Source organism: Schistocerca serialis, chromosome 2, assembly GCF_023864345.2.
Source record: "Schistocerca serialis cubense isolate TAMUIC-IGC-003099 chromosome 2, iqSchSeri2.2, whole genome shotgun sequence".
Taxonomy (NCBI): Eukaryota; Metazoa; Arthropoda; class Insecta; order Orthoptera; family Acrididae; genus Schistocerca; species Schistocerca serialis.
The window spans coordinates 828,590,750-828,614,021 of NC_064639.1; the positions used below are offsets into that span (position 1 = coordinate 828,590,750).

General features: G+C 40.2%; 1 protein-coding gene across 1 annotated transcript in view; it reads right to left on the reverse strand.

Moving 5' to 3' along the window:
* The window catches only part of LOC126458093 (peroxisome assembly factor 2), a 145,313-nt gene that overhangs the window by 23,321 nt on the left and 98,720 nt on the right, over nt 1–23,272 (reverse strand). Inside the window, exons 7-8 of the mRNA XM_050094915.1 lie at nt 15,291–15,399; nt 2,893–3,009 (exon numbers count right to left, since the gene is read on the reverse strand). Coding sequence (XP_049950872.1) covers nt 2,893–3,009; nt 15,291–15,399 — 226 coding nt within the window. The remainder of the gene's footprint in view (nt 1–2,892; nt 3,010–15,290; nt 15,400–23,272) is intronic.

Consider the following 23,272-nt stretch of genomic DNA (forward strand, 5'->3'; position numbering starts at 1 on the left):
TTCCTGAGTTAGGTTTTGAATCAAGGACCTCCATTTATATCTGTGTCTTCACTAATCTTCTCCTTCTTTAAGTACACCTTCCCTTTTCATCACCTTCTCTACGAATTCCATCACCTTCTCTATGAACCTCTACATCTCTTTTTGGGTCTTCTTTGTGATTTCTTTCTAATTAAGCTTTTAGAAATTATGTTTTTGGCACTCTTTCCTCTTCCAGTCTCACCATATGCCAATATCACTTCAGCTTTGTTGTACACTATTCGGTATTTTCTGTTCTCCAATTACTTAATGCAGTGGTTGTGACACATTCATTGTAACCAAGGAAACAGACAACTGTCTTCTTGGATGTACCGTCTGTAAGAACCATTTTCATTGGTATCAGTTCATCTTGCAATACTCAAACAGTTGACTGCTGCTTAGTTTCTGGCTTATATAAATTTATGCAATATTCACTTCCATTTATGATGTTGTATAAAGATTTTGTATTTCCTTGGTCAAATGTTTTGAGCATTTCCCTACACCAGTTGACATGAGCATGTTTTTGAGTTTTTATCAAATTATGAGGAACCCACCGACAACTTGAGACCCTCCACACCTGAGCTTGCATGATAACCATCAAATAAAGTTCTACTGTCACACATTCTATTGAGGTGTCACAGGGTGTGGGATTGTGATACTGTCTGTTCATGTGGGTCTGATCACTCAATAATATGGGCCCACTGAGGAGATAACTGACAGAAAATAGTTGAAAAATGGCAGCTTTAGGACAGAGAGAAAAAAGTGTCATGTGAGTGCCATGAGGAAAAAACCTTTGTGGCAACTGGACAAATAGGAAGGGCAGTTGATGGACTTGACTGCTACCTACAAAAGATCACCAAAGGACATGGCTGAGTTAGTAGCAGGCATCATGCAATTTGCTCAATACCTGTTCCATTGCTCATGAATGTCATAAAGATTGTTAGTCCTTTCTATGTGGCAGTCCCATGAGCTACTTAGAGCACCTGAGTCACTAGTGGCTATGGCACTCACAACTGCTTCAACCTTGTGGTCATCAGTGCAGCTTCTCTCAAGCACTGCAGGAGCTGTGCTGGCTGTGGTTGTCCTCGCTGGGCATTGCCGCACAGTTTGGGGACCTCTGTGCTGGGATTGTCACCATACTGTCAGTGGGATGATGAGACAGCAGGTCTAAGGTTGGCTGGAACCTCCTACCTCCTCCACTCTGTCATCCCTCCTATGCTGCATCACAAGCCACGGCCACTCCTCCCCTCCATCCAACCTGGTGACCCAGTGATGGCGGAGCTGTGCTAGTACAGCTTCACCTCCTGCAAGGTGTCTTGGTTGCTCAGCCACAAGGGGGTATGAATTGCACTTCCTCCTTCTGTGCCTTGGCCAGTCTGGAACCCTTATAGAAATCTTGAAAAGCTTTGCAGCCTTCCAGCCAGCAACATGGTCAACACCACAGCTGAATCACTGTGGTGGTTTGCTTTTCCTTCTCTTGCAAGTGCAGCTGGCATGGGGACCAGCACACTTTGCACAAGTTTCCCACCTAATACAGTGATTAGTCACGTGAACAAAGCCTGCACTGAAAACATATGCATTTTGTAGGTGAATATTTAAGCAAAATTGAATGTACTGCAGTATTTGAAATGCCTAGGGATGTCTCTATGCAACATAAAGTCACATGTTGATCTTCTACAATCATGCTGTACACAGCACTGACGTTACTAGAATGAGATTTTCACTCTGCAGTGGAGTGTGCACTGATATGAAACTTCCTGGCAGATTGAAACTGTGTGTCAGACCGAGACTCAAACTCAGGACCTTTGCCTTTCGCGGGCAAGTGCTCTACCAACTGAGCTACCCAAGCACAACTCATGCCCCGTCCTCACAGCTTTACTTCTGCCAGTACCTTGCCTCCTACCTTCCAAACTTTACAGAAGCTCTTCTGCAAACCTTGCCGAACTAGCACTCCTGAAAGAAAGGATATTGCGGAGACATGGCTTAGCCAGAGCCTGGGGGATGTTTCTAGAATGAGATTTTCACTCTGCAGCAGAGTGTGCGCTGATATGAAGCTTCCTGGCAGATTAAAATTGTGTGTCGGACCGAGACTCGAACTCGGGACCTTTGCCTTTCACGGGCAAGAGCTCTACACTCAGCTGCAGAGCGAAAATCTCATTCTAGAAACACCCCCAGGCTGTGGCTAAACCATGTCTCCGCAATATCCTTTCTTTCAGGAGTGCTGGTTCTGCAAGGTTTGCAGAAGAGTTTCTGTAAAGTTTGGAAGGTAGGAGGCGAGGTACTGGCAGAAGTAAAGCTGTGAGGACGGGGTGTGAGCCGTTCTTGGGTAGCTCAGTTGGTAGAGCACTTGCCCGCGAAAGGCAAAGGTCCCGAGTTCGAGTCTCGGTCCGGCACACAGTTTTAATCTGCCAGGAAGTTTCAGTACTGACGTTATTTGAAACAATGCATGATTATAGTCAATCTACACAAAATTCATCATTTACTGAAGCACAACCATGAGGAAATTTTGAAAACCAGTTGCAAATAGTCTTCCCTGAAGGGTGACTGATCACCAAAAGTTGAAGGTAGTGATTTGAGGCACTGTTATCGAGTTAGGCCTTTTAGAAAAATCATAAAAAAACCATGTGAAATTTCCACATTCCTTTAAACCCACAATTTAAACAAACTACTGAGCTGGCATTGTGCTAATAACAACAAATGATGAAATTCAAAATAACAGTACCATCATTTTAAACAGCTGCAGAGTTCTATAGAAACAATGAGTGAAATAAAATAATTTATTCTAAAGAAATACACACTGTAATAACAATATCTCATAACTGACAGCAACATACTTGTTTTCTTGAGAGTTTAGATTCTTCTATCCACTTTCCTTACCTTCCTGGTCTCAAGAGAGCAGCATCAATCAGGTCAGGTCTATTTGTTGCTCCAATGAGAAATATCTGAGTTGACTTTTGTACACCATCCATTTCTGCCAAAAGTTGTGAAACTACCCTGCAACAATTGACAAACTTATCCAATCAGTTTTAGTGGAAACTTCCTTGTCTCTGTAAATCTGATAAATTTGTCTCTGTAAATCTGATAAAAAAAAATTCCAAGTAATTTAAATGTAGATAAGCTATAGCATTGACTATATCACTTCCTTTAATGCAAGAATAATATGGTACTGGTGTTGATATTCTTCTCAGGTCTGCACTTAAATCTTAAAAATAGCAGCACAAACACAATCTCTAAGAACACATTTGGCACAATAATTACTTTATCAAAGAAAGAGGGAGACATTGACTTTATGAGCAATGCTATTGGGCTGCCACATGCTAAAAGGATGTTAAGGCTCTGCAGTGACCATATTCAATATGTTAAGTTGTTACAATTTTTCTCTATGCTAATGTAACTGACATGGATGTGGTGGTGACCATATTATCCAAGCAGATTTGTTCCAAAGTTAGCAACTGTGTAACAGCTTTGAAGCAGTATTAGCTCAAGGTGTGGAAATTACCCAGATTATATTCATTCAGAATTTGAGAGTGAGATCACTTACCAACTTCCAACAAACTTTATACATACTTCAAACCTCTTCAAAACTTTTTCTCTCTAACACTCCTTCACAAAATAATGAAAGGGAATTGGGCTCATTGCTCACTACAGTCTCATTGTTCCTGCAATAAAACTTCAGCATCAAGTGTGATGTTTTATTTTATTACTTCTTTTCTACTAACTGTACGAGTCTTGTTCAAAAATTGTGGAACATTCATAATTTCACACCAACAGTGTGTCGGGGTGAAATACAGTTGGCATCCCTACACACGCTTGTATTTGTTGTGTAGCTGTTGGAAGTTTCATTGTTGTACATCCGTTAGTTATTGCTCGGTGCTGTGTTGAACAGAACATTGTGCTGCACAGTTTTGAGATGGCAGAGTTACAGGATCAATGGGTCTACGTTAAATTTTGCATGAAGATCAAGAAAACCATTACAGAGACACACCAAATGAGGAAGCCTACGGTGATGAGTGCTTAAGCCATACTTGGTGTTACAAATGGTTCACACAGTTTAAAAATGGCCTGACAGAAGTTAAAGATGTACCTCATTCAAAATGCCCTTCAACATCTACTTCCGACGCTCATGTCAGGAACATTAATAAAAGGATTAGTTAATCATAAATTTGTGCCACAGGGACAAAATGTTAACTGGTTGTACTATCGGGAGGTGTTGGAAAGCCTGTGAGAAAAGTGAGAAGGAAATGGCCTGAAATGTGGGCGACACAATTCATGGCTCTTGCATCATGATAATGGACCTGCACATTCATCCCCATTGGTGGGTGACTGCTTTAAAAAAAAAAAAAAAAAAAAAAACACACACACACACACACACACACACACACACACACACACACACACATGATTCAGGAGACAATATGATGATACAAGCAGATTCAGAAGGATGTAGGTTGTAGTAGTTACTTGGAGATGAAGAAGCTTGCACAGGATTAAGTAGCATGGAGAGCTGCATCAAACCAGGCTCTGGACTGAAAACTACAACAACAAAGCATTGAGATGCATCAAAAGCTAGCTTTTCTTAAAACATAGTGCAAATTACCCGGACGATAGTCATCCAGTGCTTGACAATGAGAGCAGGTAGTGCCTTGCAATAAACTTTAAAAATAATTTCAAACATTTTCTGAACTTGATTTACAAGTGTTGGTTTCGACTTTTTCATTAGTACCAAAAAAACTAACATAATTAGGACTTTGTATCTTCAACCATGTTGTTTGTATTGCTTAATGTCAAATATTTAACACATTAACTCATTTGTAAAGTAATCAAATGTTTGAAGTTGTTTTATACATGGGAGTTCAATTCCTTAAGGAACTGGGATTGGGGGCTGGGTCACTGCTTTATAAACATTTCCCTAAGGAAGGCGGTGAATTGGTCAACACAATGGAATTGCTTTCAAAAGGAGCAGGGTTTAAATATATGTCTGGACATGATGATTGGACGCCTTCCCCTATTCTTCAAGCAAGCCAGTACACTGTCTGTAATAGCACCATTAGAATATTAGGTTGATGCATAAATTTGTAGTAATTTTGCTTTACATGTTGTTATTCTAGTCACTATGTGTTTATTTATCAACTATCATTTGTTATCTATAGCTCACTGTTACTATTTGAGTTTAAATATTGTCATTTTGTTATTTAGAGATAGTAAGTGGAGCTGTGGACATTACAACATGAACTGCAAAGTGGAGAAATCAGAACTTTCCGACACATTCTTTTATTAGAGTTCAATAGAGGGGTGACAGCAATGGAGGCAACCAGAAACATTTATGTCATGTATGGGGATACTACTGTTGGACAAAGAATGGCAAGAAAATGGTTTTCTCATTTTAAGGAGGCTCATTTTGACATAGTGACTCTTCACATTCAGGATGATCTTTGGGGTCTGATGAGGATAGTTTAAATGCATTAATCCACAATGATCCACATCAGCATGCTAGAGAACTGGCAAATGTGATGAACAGTGATCATTCCACCACTTGCAACATTTGAATGCAATGGGGAAGGCTCATAAAATCAGGAGCATGTGTACCGCATGCTCTAAGCCAAAATCTCAAAAAATTTGCCAGTGGCCGTATGGGCATCTCTGATTGCAATTGTCTCATGAACAACATCAACCACTCCTATCCTGTTTCGTTACTGGTGACAAGAAATGGTGTCTTTATGATAACATAAAGCATATGGAAAAGAAAGGATTGGTAGAGCCCAAACAAAGCAGCAATCCCCGTACAAAGACCTACATGCATCCATAAAAGACAGAGTTATGTATTTGGTGGAACAGAGATTGTCTGTTGTATTATAATTGCTTCCCCGCAGTGTAACCATCACTGCTGACATTTATCGTCAACCACTGACATGTTTTGCACACACAATCCCAGAACAACGATCAGGAAGACTGCGTGAAGTGCTGTTATACCATGATAATGCCTGCCCACATTCTGCTAGACCGACAAAAAGCAAGATACAGGACTTGGGTTAAGGAGTCAGCTTATTCACCTGATCTTACACCCTCAGGTTTTCACTTTTCCCACTCTCTATCCAACAACCTTAAAGGAACTTCCTTTCCAGACAAAAAAAAAATGTGCTTCAAACATGGCTTGACGAGCTCTTTGCCTCAAAACCATGTAATTTCTACATGCAAAGAATTGAAAAGTTTTACCCCATTGTTGGCAGACTGCTGTAAACAGTGTAGGAGAATATGTTATTATTGAGTAATGTCTCTGTTAGTGTATCTGTTGTGCTCATTAAATTTATGGAAAAATGCTATCAACTTATACACAAAATAATATTGTTGTTGTGGTCTTCAGTCCAGAGACTGGTTTGGTGCAGCTCTCCATGCAACTCTATCCTCTGCAAGCTTCTTCATCTCCCAGTACCTACTGCAACCTATATCCTTCTGAATCTGTTAAGTGTATTCATCTCTTGGTCTCCCTCTATGATTTTTACCCTCCATGCTGCCCTCCAATACAGAATTGGTGATCCCTTGATGCCTCAGAATAGTACCAACTGATCCCTTCTTCTAGTCAAGTTCTGCCACAAATTTGTCTTCTCTCCAATTCTATTCAATACCTCCTCATTAGTTATGTGATCTACCCACTAATCTTCAGCATTCTTTTGTAGCACTACATTTCAAAAGCTTCTGTTCTCTTCTTTTCCAAACTATTTATCATCCATGTTTCACTTCAATACATGGCTACACCCCATACAAATACTTTCAGAAACGACTTCCTGACACTTAAATCTATACTCGATGTTAAAAAATTTCTCTTCTTCAGAAACGCTTTCCTTGCCATTGCCAGTCTACATTTTATATCCTCTCTACTTCGACCACTGTGAGTTATTTTGCTCCCCAAATAGCAAATGTCATTTACTACTTTAAGCGCCTCATTTTCTAATCTAATTCCCCCAGCATCACCCGATTTAATTCGACTACATTCCATTAGCCTTGTTTTGCTTTTGTTGATGTTCATTTTATATCCTCCTTTCAGGACACTGTCCATTTCATTCAGCTTCTCTTCCAAGTCCTTTGCTGTCTCTGACAGAATTACAAATTTATCGGCGAACCTCAAAGTTTTTATTTCTTCTCCATGGATTTTAATTCCTACTCAGAATTTTTCTTTTGTTTCCTTTATTGCTTGCTCAATATACAGATTACATAACATTGGGGATAGGCTACAACCCTGTCTCACACCCTTCCCGACCACTGCTTCCCTTTCATGCCCCTCGACTCTTGCAAGTGCCATCTGGTTTCTGTACAAATTGTAAATAGCCTTTCATTCCCTGTATTTTAACTCCGCCACCTTCAGAATATGAAAGAGAGTATTCCAATCAACATTGTCAAAAGCTTTCTCTAAGTCTACAAATGCTAGAAACGTAGGCTTGCCTTTCCTTAATCAATTCTCTAAGATAAACCATAGGGTCTAGGCTAGAAATGTAGGCTTGCCTTTCCTTAATCTATTCTCTAAGATAAATCGTAGAGTCAATGTAAGATTAAACTCTAATATTCCTTTTATATATATTTCAAATAATTGAGAACTTTCAGATGAATGTAATAGTCACAGAAAATCTAACACAATAATAGGTACAAAGGTTAAGGATTTAGGATAGTAGCAATAACAGCTGTATTACAATGAACAAATATGCAACCTTCTTAATCAACAAAAGCTTATGTTTTCTGTATTTTTCTACTCACTAAAAGCAGAGAGTGAGGAATCAAAAAAACATAAAGATAGTTAAACCTGCTGCTTAAACACATGTTACTTCCATCCTACCATTGTGGGAAGAAGCCCTAATACTGTATGAAATTTGACATGTTCACTACACTTATCTCAGGGTTCACCAAAAGAAGTATGTGATCAAAAGTAAATGACACAGCCTCTGTGTCCACCAAAAGATGCATCAAGTTAAAATGAAGGATCAAATTGGATTTGTTGCCAGTGCTAATCCATGATAAGGCTATTCTACAGAAGATAAAGTCGTACATCACACTGAAATGCTTTACCTATCTGGGAGTCAGCCTTACAGACAGTTTTCCCCAGTACGTTTGTCTTTATTTGTAATTATTTATTCTCTGACAAGTTATAACACTTCCCAATAACAGAAAGGTAGTGCAGTATACAATAATGCATCCTCTCCAACACAACATTACTGATGCATTACGTGAATCCTCATACACACAGAAATCTAACCGGGTGAGATATCATTCATCTTTCCTGCATGCGGCGCAGTGCATCCTGAATATGCAGCATATAAATCTTTATCGCAGTTGAGCAGTACTCCAGTACAGCGTTGACATGTCATCAACACATTGCTCTTTTCAAAAATGGCAAGTTAAACAGTTCATTGTGAACATAATGTAAAAAACATATCATAAAGTACTTTGTGTTTGAAATGTAGCTGCTGGTCTCTCTCTCACACACACACACACACACACACACACACACACACACACACATGCACAAATGGAAAACTACATCTAAAATTTATAAATGACAATTCTTCATAGTTGTGCCCAATTCTTTTACAAGTTTAACAGCCAAACTAGTGACTTCAATAAATTGTAAAGAAAATACTGAAAAGTAAAAAAAATATTGAAAATGGAAATTTTGTCACTGAAAAATCTAGTTAATAAAATCCCATGTGTGCAAAACACAACCACTTATAAAATAAGCCTGCAAAAAAATCATTTTATATAAATAAAAGTGTTATATAAAATAGAATATTGTACGGTGAACAGTTGATGAAAGGAATAGATCTTCTGGGACAGATTCTTCCAAGGATAAAAATCTCTAGCTTGAGAAAACAACAATTGTACAATGCACTAAAATTTAACAAGAATTATGTTTATTTACATATGTAAAATGCTACAAAGCTACATTTAAAAAATCTGTACTGGCCATAGAAAAAGGCAGACAGTAGGTTCATAATAAAACTAAGGAACCAATTAAGTAAGATGCAAATTGCTGTCAAATCCGAAATGGAAGTCAGCTACTATTTTCCAGTGTTTTGTTTCTGTGTCTATCCACTGCTCAGTGTGTCTACTATAACTACATCTACAACTGCACATACAAATAGACTCTTGAAACCACCATATGGTGTGTGGCGGAGGATACCCTGTACAGCTACTACTAATTTACTTTCCTGTTCCAGTCGCCAACAGAGTGAGGAAAAAACGACTGTTCTTGTGGCTCCGTATGAGCCCTAATATCTCATATCTTATCTTCATGGTCCTTACGTGCAATATATGTTGGTGGCAGTAGAGTCGTTCGGCAGTCAGTTTCAAATACCAATTCTCAATGGGGTTTTTTGATGATAATATTGCCTTACCTCCAGCAATTCCTATTTGAGTTCCCAAAGCATCTCCGTAACACTTACGTCTTGTTTGAACCAACTGGTAACAAGTTTAACAGCCTGCCTCTGAACTGCTTCAATGTACTCCTTCAATCCAATCAGGTACGGATCCCAAACACTTACGCAGTACTCAAGAACAGATCACACCAGTGTTATATATGTGGTCTCCTTTACAGATGAACCACTCTTTCCTAAAATTCTCCCAATAAACTGAAGTCAACCATTCACCTTCCCTACCACAGTTCTCATATGATCGTTCTACCACATATTGCTTTGCAGCGTTACACCCAGATGTTTAAACGACTTGACGGTGTCAAGCAGAACACTAGTAATACTGTATCTGAACACTACTGGTTTGTTCTTCCTACTCACCTTCATTAACTTACATTTTATGAATTTAGAGCTAGCTGCCATTCATCACACAAACTAGAAATTTTGTCTAAGTTGTCTTGTACCATTCAACCATCGCTCAACTTAGACACCTTACCGTACACCACAGCATCATCAGCAAACAACTGCAGATTTCTGCCCACATTGTCTGCCAAATCATTTATGTATATAGAGAACAGCAGCAGTCCTATCACACTGGGGCACTCCTGACAACACCCTTGTCTCACATGAACACTTACTGTTGATGACAAGATGGTGGTTTTTTTAACTTAAGTAATCTTCGAGCCATTCATACATCTGTGAACTTATTCCATACGCTCATACCTTCATTAACCACCTGCAATGGAGCACCATGTCAAACGCCTTCTGGAAGTCTACAAATATAGCATTTGCCAGTTGCCCTTCAGTCATGGTTCTCAGCATATCAGGTGAGAAATGGGCAAGTTGAGTTTTGCATGAGTGATGCTTTCTAAAACCATGCTGATTCCTGGACATAAGCTTCTCAATCTAAGGAAAGTTTATTGCAGTCAAACTGAGAATACATACAAGGCTTCTGCAGTAAACCGAAGTCAGGAATATTGGTCTGTAATTCCTGATATTCTGAAGTCACCTGCACTTTTTTACCTCTCTGTAAAACCAAACTGTGATTAATCTGGACCTGGTGATATATTTGCTTTCAAATCTTACAGTTGTTTCTCTATGCCAGGCTGATTTTTAGTATGTTGTCCATACAGGAGTCTGTCCGATGGTCAAATGACAGTATGTCTGTATGATTCTCCTGTGTGAACAATTTCTTGAACGTGAAATTTACTACTAACCTTTGCTTGTCATCATTTGTGTGTTCTCTTTTGAACCAAGAGTGCAGCACCCTCTGCTTCCTTAGCATCTTCTGAATTTCATTCTTAAGCCATAGTGGGTCTTTCCCATCCTTTATCCAATTACTTGGCACATAACTCTCCAGACCACAATTTACAATCTGCTTAAACTCTGCCATTAATTACTCTATGTCCATCTTACTGGAACCAAGTGATGTCAACTCACTCTCCAAGTTAGATGCTAACTACTGCTTATAAGCCCTATCTAGCAGAAACATTCACCTAGCCTTCTTGATTGATTTATTAACTTTTGTAAACATAGTTGCTATAATGACACCATAATCGCTAATCCCCGTTTCTATACTGACATTTTCGATATGGTCCAACCTATTTGTAGCTAAAAGGCCTAAGATATTTCCTTTCTGTGTGGGCTCCCGAGCTAGCTGCTCAAAACAGTTTTCAGAAAATGTATTCAAAAGTATTTTACATGACTGTCTGTCTGTATGCCCTGCAATGAACCCTTAGACATCCCAGTCTACACTCAGGAGGTAAAGTCACCTCCAACTAGCATCGCACGATATAGGTATTTATGGACTACTGACTGTGGACTTTATTTGAATGACTCTAGAACTGTTACAGCAGAATTGGCTGGCCGGTAAAAACATCCAAGAATTAACTTTGTTTCACCTACACCTATTATACATGGCCAGATAACTTCATCAACACACTAACTTCAACCTCAATACAGACAATATTTTTGTGGACTTGAATGAACACTCTGCCTCCTACGGCCTCCAATCTGTCTTCCCGATATACATTCCATGATTTGCTAAATATCTCAGAGCTTTCCACTTCGGGTTTCAGCCAGCTCTCAGTCCCAAGAATAATTTTAGTGTGAGAACTTTCCTGAAGGGCAGTAAATTCAGGGATTTCATTACGAATACTTTGACAGTTTACTAATACAATTTTGACAGTCAAAGTGCCTTTACTCTGAATCCCGTCTGGCTTCCCTTGCTGTACATCGAATGGTGAGTATTCATCAGAAGATCTCAAACTACTGCCTAGGCTAAAAGACCTCATGTGCACTCCACAAGTTCTCTGCTACCCAAGTAGCTGCTTCCTCTGTGTAGGGCACCCCTGACCTGTCAAGGGGTGTCCTACAGACCCCCACATGATAACGCAAGTCAAGAAATTTGCACCCAAGTCCGTCACAGAGTTGACAGTTGACGAGGTTGAGATCGCACACTGGTGCAAATTGCAAGTTCTACTTGCACTTCATGTGCATGCTCAGCAGTCCTCACGACCTCCACCAGATACCTGTATGAACTGATAATGGCCCCAGAACCCAAGTGATAGGAGTCACTGGTACTGATGTAAGCCACAACTTGCAAATGACTGCACCCTGCACGCTTTCCAAATACTTAAATGTTTGAACTCAAAACTGTCCTTGCATAATTGCTCTATCAATCTCAAATCACCATAATGAGTCACCACTTCCTTCCACTGAAATCTTATATAGTTAAACAGTTTTCCCCCAACTTGTACACTCCCCCTCCTCCTCCCATGTCCGTTATCCTTTCTATATCACAGTCGCAGCTATGTTTCATTTATGATATTATCAATTTTCCTTCTGCACACCAAAATTACATTTAATGTTTTGTAGGCTACAACAGTTCTTCATACAACCATTTACTTTCCAGTCTTTTTCTCACACTAGTACTTCATACTGCTTCCAATGTAAAACATTGCCTAGGCATCTCCCCAGTCTCTTTATATGCCACTCCCACTTATTTTGTCAGCCTGGGATTACTCTGAAATGGGAATGTGATTTGTAAAGTTGTAATTGCTACTCAGGTTTTTAGTAATAGTGATAACGCAAAACACAAAGCAGCAGAAACTACCAGTTGTATAATTGCAGGCGTAATTTTCATTTAGCAAAGGTTTCATATACAATAGGTGAGAAATTTCTCTCCGGAATGTACCAGTGTTTCACAACAAGCTTCAACTCTCCTGTGATTTCATAAGCTCACTAGACAAAATATTAGTTACTAACTTTGAAGAGCACAACGGTCATTTTGTCGGGTACTAATATGACCCCTCCATCACTGACACCCATCACAGCAGTGAAATAGTACGTGCCAGACAGTTGTATGGAATCAGTGCAGTGAGATGTGTTGACACGTAGACATAACAAAAAGGCAAAAAGGAGCTATCTCATTTGGACATGCTCATGAATACCATGAATGAAGTTGCCCAATTTGTTGGGACTGTGCAATGTGTCTGTGTACCACTCACAGACATGTAACACAGCATAAGAGCAATGGTTGTAAAAATATGTTTACTCATTGGGAACAGAGATGAGTATCATGCCTTGCCAATGATAATCAGTTTCAAACCGAGCTGCAATAGCTGCTGTCAACGAACGTAGTTCCATGCCAACCAGTTTCAAACGGAATTGTGCAAAGGTGTGCAATAGAGCTTTGGAGTCAAGTAACTATTTGGAGTCTAGTAATTCACAAAATGCCACTGCTCATAGCAGCACATAATTTTGAATGTCCTCTGTGGGCCAAACAACTCAGAAACCAGACAGAAACTGACCGGCTGGAGGTGTGTGGTGTGGTGTGGTATAACGATTCACAAATTTGTCCCTTTTCAAATAATGTGAAGCACTGACTGAACCAACATCCCGATGAGGCATTTAACCAGCAGTGTATGGAGTGTGTTGTTTAGACTGCAGATTGTTCCACGATATTTTGGGACAATTGTTTGTACAGTGACTTGGGCCCATCCATTAAAGTTACCATGAACATGAACAAGGAAGTTTATTTCAACATTCTCAGTGCTCAACCATTGTCCTGTCTTCTACAACTTCGTGATGAGTATGCTGTGGGCACTCTCATTTCAGGGTTGCATTCATATGTTCCTAGTTTCATGAACACTCTAACATTCACTTTTTCTTATGCTGGAACCTCAAATTTGTCTGATCAACTGTCCCCCCCCCCCCCCCCCCCTCCCATTCTAGCATTCACTTATTCACTTTTACCTTTGTTTCTTTCTTCATTTATTTCTTCTGGCATTTTTGCTTATATTCTCCTACACCCCTCCCTCTCCAGTTTCTCCTTCCCTTAGCTTTAAAGTGGTCATTGTCTTTTCTTCCAGAACTGAGCTGTCTGAATCCCATGTTTACCCATTTCAGCCTATCCTCTTATATCTCTGTTGGCAGACAACCATGAATGATGTAATACAGTCTTCCCATGTCTCTTTCCACATAAGATTGCAGTGTGAGGGTGAAGTTTCTGAAAGGCTACTCTGCACTTTCATCCTCTGGTGAAATGCTGGTGTATCACAGTTGGTTTCCTTATGTACATAATGGCAGTGGGCATTTAAATCTCACAATGGCCACTTCGCATAAGTTTAACAGTAGCCCAGCCAATTGTTTACAAAGCTTGCAACTCATGTCTGCCACCTGCCATTGCCCTATGCAATGCATACTGTTGTCTCTACCATCTTGTTGTCTCAAAGTCTGGTCACCAAACTGTGCTGAGGAAAGAAACCTTATCTCAGTTAGCAAAATTCAACACTCATATCTCAATTACCTCTTTAATAACACTGTCCCAGAAACCATTAGCTGAGCAGATGACAGATACCTTTTTGAAATTGAGCATGTGATTTTCTTTTAAATTGTGCCCAGTGATTGCAAATTTCTTTTCCTGTCTAAGCCTTACACTGCCTATATGTTCCATACAAAGTAGGAGGAAACAGTACCAATGTAATATTTTCCACACTTACACTGAATATGATAGGCCCCAAGTGTATGAAGTCTGAGGTTAACTTTCACACTGACTGGGTTTCTTACTTTTGGAGGTGGTCAAAACATGAGCTAATACCTTTCTTAGACACAGCTCAGTTCTTATCTCAGTTCTGTCTATGAAATGTATGACGCCCATATTTTGAGCCCTACGAAACTACAGAATCTTCATGCAGCATGAAAAATAACCCCAGACTTAGTACACCTCAGGCCTGTCACATTCTGTGCAAAAAAACAAAGTGCTGTCCCTATGTGCACAAAATGTATACTCAATGTAAGACTGACGAAGTTAAATAAATCTGCACTGGCTGAGCACAGGTTGATGAGAAAGAACACGTCTTCTGATTAGCTAATAGTTTCTGGCGGAGCATTATTAAGGAGGCAATTGAGATACAAGTGCTGACAAAACCTTAGCACAACTTGGCAACCAGCCTTTGAAGCAATAAGAGGGGACAGGTAGAGGACTGCACTGTGTAGGGCAATGGTGAACAGTAGATAAAAGTTGCTAGCTATCTAAACAATTGGGTAGTCTGCTGTTAAACTGTTGTGGAGTAGCCACTGTAAAATCCACTCTGATAAACGGGCACTTTGTCACAAGGAGGAAACAGAGAGTAGTCTTTTTGAAAAGTCACACTCACGCACAGATCTTATATACCAAGAAACAGCTGAAGATTTTATTGCAATGAAATGGTGCATAAACATTCACACACACAATCCTGAATGATGTTGTCAATTAGTTTTTCTGTTTCCTAAACACACATCTTTTAGTTTTTTCTGTTCCTTTTTTTCCAGTTATGGTAGAGAGTACAGTGTGGAAAATCACAGATGTAGTGAGAAATTGTAACAGATGAGACCTACCTGTCCATGACACCACCAGAGTCACCACTTCTACCACGGCTGGGTGCTAATGAATCAAGCTCATCAAAGAAAATGATGCATGGTGCAGCACTTCGGGCTCTCTCAAACACTGAAACAGTTATTACACACATTGAAAACCAAACATGTGCTACAGAAAGTCAAAACACTTGGTGTCCGGGCTAGAGGTATACAAATACATTTGTTTATATTTCAGTGCTTATTAATATATCTAAAAACAAAGATGATGTGACTTACCAAAAGAAAGCACTGGCAGGTCGATAGACACACAAACAAACACAAACATACGCACAAAATTCAAGCTTTCGCAACCAACAGTTGCTTCGTCAGGAAAGAGGGAATGACTCCTTACCCTCTCCCTCAAAACCCACATCCTTTCGTCTTTCCCTCTCCTTCCCTCTTTCCTGACGAAGCAACCGTTGGTTGCAAAAGCTTGAATTTTGTGTGTATGTTTGTGTTTGTTTGTGTGTCTATCGACCTGCCAGCGCTTTCTTTTGGTAAGTCACATCATCTTTGTTTTTAGATATATTTTTCCCACATGGAATGTTTCCCTCTATTATATTCAGTACTTATTAAGGTTGATAATTCTATTTGTCAAATATTGTACACAGGAGCACAAACATTTTTATGCATATTAGAACAATTTAATGTGGGCATCACTTGTAGCTACAGATATCATAACAGTACTCTGCTTCTTGCCACATGTTCATAAGTATGACAGGTGTTATGGTCTCTATTGCAACATAAATCTGTTGTGTCTAATCTTCCAGACCTTGAACCCTTATTCTGTACACAACAGCCTTGATAAGCCCGAGGAAGACTGAGGGGGCCTGATAGGGCCACGCATAGGCACTTTTCCTTCTGATCCAATGCTCAGGAAATGCCTCATGGAGCGATGGGGGTACCATCCCCATGATAGTGAGGTGGGGCACCATCCTTCTGGAAAATGACATCGAGAGGCATCTGGGTAACTGCATAGTTCACCAACATGTCAAGATAGGTATACCCTGTCACTGGCACACATGTGCCATGCAACACAGAGCTGTTCATAGTGAGGATCACATCTTGGGGAGGGTCTCTGTCAATTGCATATCTACCCAGCAGCATAAAATGTCAAGGTCTTTCATCATAAAGATTTGTTTGTGTATATCTCTATATTCTCCTGATTTTGCTACAGTAGTACTCTGATTTACAAATCAAACAATGAAAATCCAGAATGGAATGTGACAATATTACAAAAAGGAAAGATGCCACTCATCATACTGCGGAGACGTTGAGTCGCAGATGTTGTTGTTGATGTTGTGGTCTTCAGTCCTGAGACTGGTTTGATGCAGCTCTCCATGCTACACTATCCTGTGCAAGCTTCTTCATCTCCCAGTACTTACTGCATCCTACATCCTTCTGAATCTGTGTAGTGTATTCATCTCTTGGTCTCCATCTACGATTTTTACCCTCCACGCCGCCCTCCAATACTAAATTGGTGATCCCTTGATGCCTCGGAACATGTCCTACCAACCGATCCCTTCTTCTAGTCAAGTTGTGCCACAAGCTCCTCTTCTCCCCAATTCTATTCAATACCTCCTCATTAGTTATGTGATCAACCCATCTAATCTTCAGCAGTCTTCTGTAGCACCACATTTCGAAAGCATCTATTCTCTTCTTGTCTAAGCTGTTTATCGTCCACGTTTCACTTCCATACATGGCTACTCTCCATACAAATACTTTCAGAAACGACTTCCTGACACTTAAATCCATACTCGATGTTAACAAATTTCTCTTCTTAAGAAACGCTTTCCTTGCCATTGCCAGTCTACATTTTATATCCTCTCTACTTCGACCATCATCAGTTATTTTGCACCCCAAATAGCAAAACTCCTTTACTACTTTAAGTGTCTCATTTCCTAATCTAATTCCCTCAGCATCACCCGACTTAATTCGACTACATTCCATTATCCTTGTTTTGCTTTTGTTGATGTTCATCTTATACCCTCCTTTCAAGACACTGTCCATTCCGTTCAACGGCTCTTCCAAGTCCTTTGCTGTCTCTGACAGAATTACAATGTCATCGGCGAACCTCAAAGTTTTTATTTCTTCTCCATGGATTTTAATACCTACTCCGAATTTTTCTTTTGTTTCCTTTATTGCTTGCTCAATATACAGATTGAATAACATCGGGGATAGGCTACAACCCTGTCTCACTCCCTTCCCAACCACTGCTTCCCTTTCATACCCCTCGACTCTTATAACTGCCATCTGCTTTCTGTACAAATTGTAAATAGCCTTTCGCTCTCTGTATTTTATCCCTGCCATCTTCAGAATTTGAAAGAGAGTATTCCAATCAACATTGTCAAAAGCTTTCTCTAAGTCTACAAATGCTAGAAACGTAGGTTTGCCTTTCCTTAATCTTTCTTCTAAGATAAGTCGTAGGGTCAGTATTGCCTCACGTGTTCCAACATTTCTACGGAATCCAAAATGATCTTCCCCGAGGTCGGCTTCTATCAGTTTTTCCATTCGTCTGTAAATAATTCGTGTTAGTATTTTGCAGCTGTGACTTATTAAACTGATAGTGCGGTAATTTTCACATCTGTCAACACCTGCTTTCTTTGGGATTGGAATTATTATATTCTTCTTGAAGTTTGAGGGTTTTGTCAGGACTGGCTCTCCCAAGGCTGTCAGTAGTTCCAATGGAATGTTGTCTACTCCCGGGGCCTTGTTTCGACTCAGGTCTTTCAGTGCTCTGGCAAACTCTTCATGCAGTATCGTATCTCCCATTTCATCTTCATCTACATCCTCTTCCATTTCCATAATATTGTCCTCTAGTACATCGCCCTTGTATAGACCCTCTATATACTCCTTCCACCTTTCTGCTTTCCCTTCTTTGCTTAGGACTGGGTTTCCATCTGAGCTCTTGATATTCATACAAGTGGCTCTCTTTTCTCCAAAGGTCTCTTTAATTTTCCTGTAGGCAGTATCTATCTTACCACTAGTGAGATAAGCCTCTACATCCTTACATTTGGCCTCTAGCCATCCCTGCTTAGCCATTTTGCACTTCCTGTCGATCTCATTTTTGAGACATTTGTATTCCCTTTTGCCTGTTTCATTTACTGCGTTTTTATGTTTTCTCCTTTCATCAATTAAATTCAATATTTCTTCTGTTACCCAAGGGTTTCTACTAGCCCTCGTCTTTTTACGTACTTGATCCTCTGCTGCCTTCACTACTTCACCCCTCACAGCTACCCATTCTCCTTCTACTGTACTTCTTTCCCCCATTGCTGTCAATTGTTCCCTTATGCTCTCCCTGAAACTCTGTACAACCTCTGGTTTAGTCAGTTTATCCAGGTCCCATCTCCTTAAATCCCCACCTTTTTGCAGTGTCTTCAGTTTTAATCTACAGTTCATAACCAATAGATTGTGGTCAGAGTCCACATCTGCCCCTGTTTACAATTTAAAACCTGGTTCCTAAATCTCTGTCTTACCATTATATAATCTATCTGATACCTTTTAGTATCTCCGGGGTTCTTCCATGTATACAGCCTTCTTTTATGATTCTTAAACCAAGTATTAGCTATGATTAAGTTATGCTCTGCGCAAAATTTTACCAGGCGGCTTCCTCTTTCATTTCTTAGCCCCAATCCATATTCACCTACTATGTTTCCTTCTCTCCCTTTTCCTACTGATGAATTCCAGTCACCCATGACTATTAAATTTTCATCTCCCTTCACTACCTGAATAATTTCTTTTATCTCATCATACATTTCATCAATTTCTTCGTCATCTGCAGAGCTAGTTGGCATATAAACTTGTACTACTGTAGTAGGTGTGGGCTTCGTATCTATCTTGGCCACAATAATGCGTTCACTATGCTGTTTGTAGTAGCTTACCCGTACACCTATTTTTTTATTCATTATTAAACCTACTCCTGCATTACCCCTATTTGATTTTGTATTTATAACCCTGTACTCACCTGACCAGAAGTCCTGTTCCTCCTGCCAACGAACTTCACTAATTCCCACTATATCTAACTTTAACCTATCCATTTCCCTTTTTAAATTTTCTAACCTACCTGCCCGATTAAGGGATCTGACATTCCACGCTCCGATCCGTAGAACGCCAGTTTTCTTTCTCCTGATAACAACGTCCTCTTGAGTAGTCCCCGCCCGGAGATCCGAATGGGGGACTATTTTACCTCCGGAATATTTTACCCAAGAGGATGCCATCATCATTTAATCATACAGTAAAGCTGCATGCCCTCGGGAAAAATAACGGCTGTAGTTTCCCCTTGCTTTCAGCCGTTCGCAGTACCAGAACAGCAAGGCCATTTTGGTTAATGTTACAAGGCCAGATCAGTCAATCATCCAGACTGTTGCCCCTGCAACTACTGAAAAGGCTGCTGCCCCTCTTCAGGAACCACACGTTTGTCTGGCCTCACCTACGGTACGGCTATCTTTATCGTTGAGACATGCAAGCCTCCCCAGCAACAGCAAGGTCCATGCATGGTTCATGGGGGGGGGAGTCGCAGATAGGCACAACAAAAACACTGTCACAAATAAAGCTTTCAGCCAGTAAGGCCTTCATCAAAAACAGACACACACACACACACACACACACACACACACACACACACACACACACACACACAAATGCACTCAGGGTGCCTTCAGTTGGCTGAGACTGCTCGTGTGTGTGTGTGTGTGTGTGTGTGTGTGTGTGTGTGTGTGTGTTGTATATTTTTGATGAAGGCCTTACTGGCCCAATGCTTTATTTGTGACAGTCTTTTTGTTGTGCCTATCTACGGCTCAGCATCTTCGCTATATTGTGAGTGGCAATAATATTGATTTAAAAATGAGATTGATATATTCAGCATACTAAAATTACAAGAAGAATATTTGTGTTTAATTAATTCTCTAATTAATAAGTACACAACATTCGAGGAAAAAACCTGCCTTCATAGCGGAAGTCACTAATGCATGCATGTGGTGTTGTGCTTGACTCTGAGGTAGTTGGTTTGAAGGCTGGTGGTGGATACAATTTTCACTGCCATTATTTGGCCAGAAAGTGAAGGAGATGTGGTGGCCTAAGTTACTGATCACCCGTTTTTACATAAATATCTTGGACTTAACTGCAAACTTATCTGCAGCGCCTCATGAAGTGAGGGCATATGACACTGTTGATGGTGATCTGACCATCAAACAAGGACGTGGAGCTTGGCTGCCCCCTTGGTACTATTAAAGACAAGTAGGCTATGTGCCAGACCAGGTCTCAATCTCACCCTACCACCACCACCACCATCAGCAGCAGCAGCTGCCAAAATAAACATAACACTACACCATGTATGCGTCCCTCATATGCACCTACACTCCACTGATATACATACAACATACCTCTCTCATATCCACAAAAAAGGAGCCATTGTGCATGGATGAAGAACACACTTTCCACTAGGTAACTGAACTAACCTGGTGGGATTTTCCATTTATAGTTGAAGAAAATATTACACGGCACTGGAGATTAAAAAACATACAAAAACAAGCACTAATAAGAACACAAAAATGTCAATATTCAAATTTATTGGGACATAAAATGTGTTTAATGAGTATATCACAAGAAATAAGTAAAATAGTAAACAAAAGTGAGGACAGATGACCCCTGAGCAACAGCTGAATGACGTGTGGTGTATAGACACACAAAACACAGAAATTTTCACTAGCCACTGAGCTATCATTCTTTTTTCCAAAAGGAAGAAGCCTATAAAGCTTCCACAAATGTTCTTCAGTACGTTGTTTGAGCTGTTGAAGGACAAGGGATCCAGTCTCAGATGAGGGGCAGGAAATTTCCCTCACACAGTAGAAAGATTCTGCAAAAAGGGTAAAGGCAGTTAAGTAAGATCTTTGCTTGGATATTGTTGTTATTTAGGACAAGTGTAATTAAGATTAAGGACTTAATAAAAGATGAAAGCCTTCATGAAAAAATGACTGGTGGTAGGCAAAGATACTTCCATTATGAGGAATTCCATATGTTAGGCAAGGTTTCAGAAATAGTACATGATATTAGACATTTGCTTAAGTGGGGGAAAATCTTCTAAACTGACATAGGTAGCATGAGGAAGAGTTCACAGTCATCTCCTCCTCCTCCTCCTCCTCCTCCCCCCCCCCCCCCCCCCCAACCACACCTTCATGGGTTCAGTGCTTTCTCCTGTTCTGATCAACATGACCAAGCTACTGGTCTAGTTCCTGTATCCAGAGGATGATGACTGATTAAAATAGTTGACTGTCCCATCAGCCTCTGCTGGCACTGTTGACACAGGCACACTGCAACACTCGCCATATACTCCTACATAGAGACACTGGCTGAGAGGAGCTGTGCATTGAGACTAGCAGACGAGTATTCATTTAAGTGGTGTCAGACAGAATCATGATACAGTCCACATTCTGTGCACCCACTATGGTGTCAGACCATAACTATGATGCACCCTACTGGTGTCTGCCCTTGTCATGTGGCACTTTCTGTGTGTATGGCAGAGTACCATCTCTTCTGGCAGACATAGCAGATCTTATAGGTGATTTTCTCTGGAATGCCAAAACCTTTGTTGTTTATTAGTGGAGATGTTCATGTTACATTTAAAAGCCAACAAATTTGATGATTATATTCATTTTCTTGAATTACTGTTTGATCATCTGCATGTAGTAGACTATTAAAAATGTCTTGTACAATTGGTGGTCTGCAGCTTGTAGAAATTCCAAATATGTCATATTAATAATTATATCTGACATACTCGCCACATCAGGTGTTATGTTGTGTTGCAGCTGTGCACCCTGCTTACAGGTGTCTGTGCAGTGAAGTTGGATCTCTTAGGTATATGGAGGATTGAGTGTTTATGATCAGCTGCCTGTGGTAGTCAAAATGGCAGCTGTTACTTTGGCCCCTGTGTGTGGAACAACAAGTGTGCAAGCTGCTTGGCCATTTGGGTATCTCACATATCTGCAGGTCTGTAGTGGACAAAGGCTCTACAGTGTCCACTATCACACAAAGGTCCCTTTACAATGTGTTTCAAACTGATTCAGCAATTGACAAATCTTACATTGTTTGGTAGCGTTCAGAGTTTCCTTGATTATTTGACATGAGCTAGTATTTTTGATCTTTGACCCCACTAAGAATCAATGGCTACATAATCCAATTTGCAAGTGGAATATTCAATGAAGCAGATTAAGGAGGGAGAGTTTCCAGTTCTCAAAAACCCAAGTCCAACAGCAGAAAGCAAAATTTAGGACAATTTTTACATACTGAAAAATCAACAGAATACTATTATCACTGGATCTGTTCCATGTGGGAAATGTATGCAGATAAAATCATACAAGCCATTATCGGACAACAGGAGTTTTATTAAGTGCATCGACTCCAAATTCTGCAAATACAGGTATGCACTAACAGAAGAAGAGCATTTTAAGAATAGGTGAAACAGGCATGAATAATAAATATAAATGCTGTCTTACATTTTATCTGGGTGTTTTTTCCTTCTTCCCATGATCTCGTGGCATATCATTACAGACTTGCATTTGCCTAAGAATTTACTGACAATAATTCTGAACCCTTCAGCCTCTTTGCAGTTTTGTATGTGTGCTACCGGACATGCATAATCATTTCAAGAACGCCACTGTGCAGTATGTAGTACTTCTTACTCAAAAGTTTCCACATGAACCCAAGAAAGGAGAAACATTTTTTACAGGAGATGCTTCTTTCCTTTTCCCTTCTGAGGATAGCTAAAAAAGACTTTTCAAAGCTAGTGTGGGTGATGGGTCAGGGGTCTAACATTATGAGTGCCTTAAAAGGGTATGAAAGGCAGTATAGTATGTCTTGCCCATGCATTGGCAACAGTTGTAACGGAACTGAAATGATGGTGGGCTGACAGTAATTTGGAGCCCGCGCGTCGGAAACGGGCGCGCTGGTGTGAGACTGCCAGGGAGTGC